Below are 3,563 nucleotides of genomic sequence, written 5' to 3'. Positions count from 1 at the left end.
AATCCATGATCCAAAATAAATATAACTCCAACTCATATGTGTGTGTACAATCAAGCCGGTGCCTTCCTGCGATCCTCGAAAGTACCTGAAACACATAACACATAACACGATAAGCACGAAGCTTAACGAGTTCCCCAAAATACCACATACAATACTTTAGTCACTCGAGGCTATAACTTTGGTCCCGTTTGATAGTTGCTGACTGAGAAAGTGCTGATTGGGAAAGGTCTGTCTGAGTAAGAAATCCTGACTGAGTAAGAAATCCTATTGTTTGATTGTACATCTGACTGAATGTGCTGAGTGATGAAAAATGACCATTTTACCCTGCTGTTATATATAGTGATGGATTAAGTTGCTGAATAATTATAAAACATACATATTGTCATACAAAATGTAAATTACACACAAATAAAAAATGTCATACAAAATGTAAATTAAACATAAATCATTTAATATCCAAATAATACATAATGAAATTTAAAATAACATAATAATTTAATGTAAAGTAGGTGAAAGTAGTCGATTTGCAATCTGATCACGCAAAACACGCATATGTTCAACGGCTTCTGGACCCCATTCTATGCCTTGTATGTTTTCTCTATCAATTCCTCCACCTTGGACGTCAGGAGTAACCATAGTGTCCTCCTCAAAATTTCTAAACAAGTCATCTTTTATATTGTATTTCCTTATAAAATTATGGACCGCAACACAAGCAATGACTATGTCTCTTTGCACTGTAAAAGGATAAGGAGCCATTTGTTTTAAGATTGGGAATCTCGCTTTCAATACACCATAAGCACGCTCAATAACATTTCTAAGTTGCGCATGTGCATAATTGAACCTTTCTTCTCTAGTTAAAGGTCTGCCTCTTCGAAAATCGGCTAACCAATACCTAGTATTGCGGTATGGAGCCATAAATCCACGAGTGTTTGTATATGCGGCATCACAAAGGTAATATTTATCTGCAAATGAATGTGACACATATTATATAATGACACATTATATAAAGAAGATAGATAATAAAAAATATATAAAGATTACAAACCTGGTGGAGGAAATGGAAATCCAGAAGTCGAATTAAATGCAACTTCTTTCAAAACTCTTGAATCATGTGCTATACCCTCCCATCCAGCCCAAACAAAGGTGAATATCATATCAAAATCACAAATTCCTATTACATTTTGAAAACATTCTCCTTTTCCTCTTCCTCTATAACGAGTTTGTTGATCAACAGGTACAACCGCATGTACAAGAGTTCCATCTAATGCACCTATTGCTCCGGAAAAAATATTTTTTAACCGTCTATGTCGTTCCGAGTTATGTCTTGTTGGATTAGGAGTTGTTGGTACTATAATTTCTTTTGCAAAATACATCATTGCTGTTAGGACCTCGTGTAAACATTGATGAATCGTTTGTGTGGAGTGATGAAATCTTCCCTTAACCGCGCGAAAACGTTCATTATGTCCTATAACATGTAAGAATACAGCCATCTTCTCTTCAATGCTTATTGTCCTACTAGCTTGCAACCAGTTTTTTTGGGTAAAGTGGTTGCATAATAAAGCAAATGCCTCTTGTGTAAGACGCATCATATCGAAACATTGTGTAGGGTCTCTGTACATCAAATCTTGCGTATACGCATACCCGCTTGAATCGTTATCTCTAATTGTATGGATTCTAATTAGCCTGCGCCGGTTTGACCTCAACCAATAAAACACAAGTAAAAGAAAAGCTATAACTTCACCATCAGAAACCATACTTGACCTGTTACAAACAATTAGGTAACATGTTAAAGTAACCAAACTTTCCAACGTAACAAAAGTCATATAACAAAAAACTAGTAAATAACAAAAGTCATATTCAATATCTAAACATCATCCAAAGTAACAAAAGTCATCAAACATAGGATCCAAAATTAACAAAAACTAGTACACATCATCCAAAATAACATCCAAAAAAGTCATCAAACATAGCATCTAAATGTCATGCAAGTAACAAAAAGTCATGCAACAAAAAAACTAGTAAATATCATCAAAGATAACCATACTTCCTACCCGCACCCATCACCTACGACTCACAACTAGTATGCGAAAGTCGTAACCAAACTTTCCTAACATCGGCACTTTCACCAAATAACAAAAGAGCGGTTTTGTGTCTTTCATCTTCTTCTCCCCATTCCATTTTGTTCAATTTCTCCATACATGCATCAACATCCTTATCCATTTCACTTTTTTCAATTCTTTCGTTTTTTTCCACTAATGACCTTGCAAGATTGACAATCTCATCCTCAACTTCTAAAGCCCTTGCGTCTCTTTTTTTCCACCAACTCTTTTTTTTCCACCAACTTCCATATTTTTTGAGCGCCCTGCAGATTCTTGACTTGCACCTACGTGTTGTGTTGAGGTTTCCATTTGAACATCATCATCAAAATCATGGGCACTAAACTCTTCTACTGGACGAGGGAGTGTAGAAGATGGCCCCCAACTTTGAAAGCCGGTTGAGGTCGACCCTTCGAATAGTTGGGTGCAAAGATCAGGGAACAACAGAGGTTTAGTTTTCAATGACAACACGAACTTGTTCAACTGTTTACAATTTTTATAAATATTAGGATATGTTATAAAAATAATCATAATAGTATTTATTATAAAAATATTACCTTCCCCTCTTCTTTCCATTGTTCATCGGTCAAATTAAATTTATTTTTTATAGGATCATATATATTGCCGGTTTTGTTTTTGAGTTTCACCCAAGCAACATACTTTGATTTGTAGTAGTCAAAGTGATTTCTCATTTGCTTCTGATCAACCTCTTTACCGTGTTCGTTTATCAATTTTTCGCGTATTGTCTTCCATGAACTTGTCTTAAGTCCGGAACCCTCACGACCATTAGTGGTTAGTTCATGGATACATGCATCAAGAAAAGTTTTGTCCTCATTCTCGTTCCAAACCAACATCCTAAAAAGTTAATAGTTAAAATGATTTATCATAAAATTTATCATGATCAAAAACAATTTTAAATATAAAAAAATTATTTTGTACCAATAAAAGCATAAAATCTGTGGAATTGTGATATGTCTATTATGTATTATAACAGTGCATAGGATTCGTAATGAGATTGGAAATGCTATGAAGCTAGACAATCATGTTGATTCCATAAAACAAGAAACTCCCAAGAATTGAAATAGGCATGGTAATTATGATATTTGTCCACCTTCTCAAGCTCAAGTATTTTAAAGACAATATCTTTTTTTCTTTTAATTCACCAAAAAACACAAAAACAAAGCAAACAATATGTATATAATGGCAAATAAAAGCTCAATCTAACAGCAATGCCACTACTACCTTGTAGTGGCAGTAATAAACATCCCCAGCAGCAGGAAAAAAAAAGAGGATGTAATATTCTAGCAAATAACAGTTCAAAATTCAAAAGAAAATTCGTCCATGAAATTGATTACAAATAACACTTCAAAAAAAAAGATAATGTAAACAAATCTGGACCCACTTAAATCAATGAAATTGATTACAAATAATGTTGTATATTGGAACATATCTACTGCATCCATGCTT

At 34.1% G+C, this 3,563-nt stretch overlaps 1 protein-coding gene across 1 annotated transcript; it reads right to left on the bottom strand.

Annotated features, from left to right (window-relative positions):
• Positions 1-495: 495 nt before the first annotated feature.
• Positions 496-2,220, bottom strand: LOC145064741 (uncharacterized). The gene is made up of 3 exons (XM_079012118.1): positions 2,099-2,220; positions 1,190-1,761; positions 496-962 (listed from the first exon to the last, which is right to left on the bottom strand). The coding sequence occupies exons 1-3, from the start codon at positions 2,218-2,220 to the stop codon at positions 496-498; spliced, it is 1,161 nt and encodes a 386-aa protein (XP_078868244.1).
• Between the last annotated feature and the right edge of the window lie 1,343 nt (positions 2,221-3,563).

This window comes from Lactuca serriola, chromosome 7, assembly GCF_051521515.1.
Source record: "Lactuca serriola cultivar US96UC23 chromosome 7, Lser_US96UC23_V15, whole genome shotgun sequence".
In the NCBI taxonomy this organism is placed as follows: Eukaryota; Viridiplantae; Streptophyta; class Magnoliopsida; order Asterales; family Asteraceae; genus Lactuca; species Lactuca serriola.
Note: the sequence above shows the minus strand (reverse complement) of the source record. Positions and strands in the feature narration are given on the sequence as shown.

Bases quoted from the DNA above. Each gene is read 5' to 3' on its own strand.
- LOC145064741 (XM_079012118.1), bottom strand. From the start codon at position 2,220: ATGGATAAGGATGTTGATGCATGTATGGAGAAATTGAACAAAATGGAA. The intron at 1,762-2,098 runs GTTACGACTTTC...TGTTTGTAACAG, and splicing joins GCCGATGTTAGGAAAGTTTG to GTCAAGTATGGTTTCTGATG. The intron at 963-1,189 runs GTTTTCAAAATG...ATTCATTTGCAG, and splicing joins AGGAAGAGGAAAAGGAGAAT to ATAAATATTACCTTTGTGAT.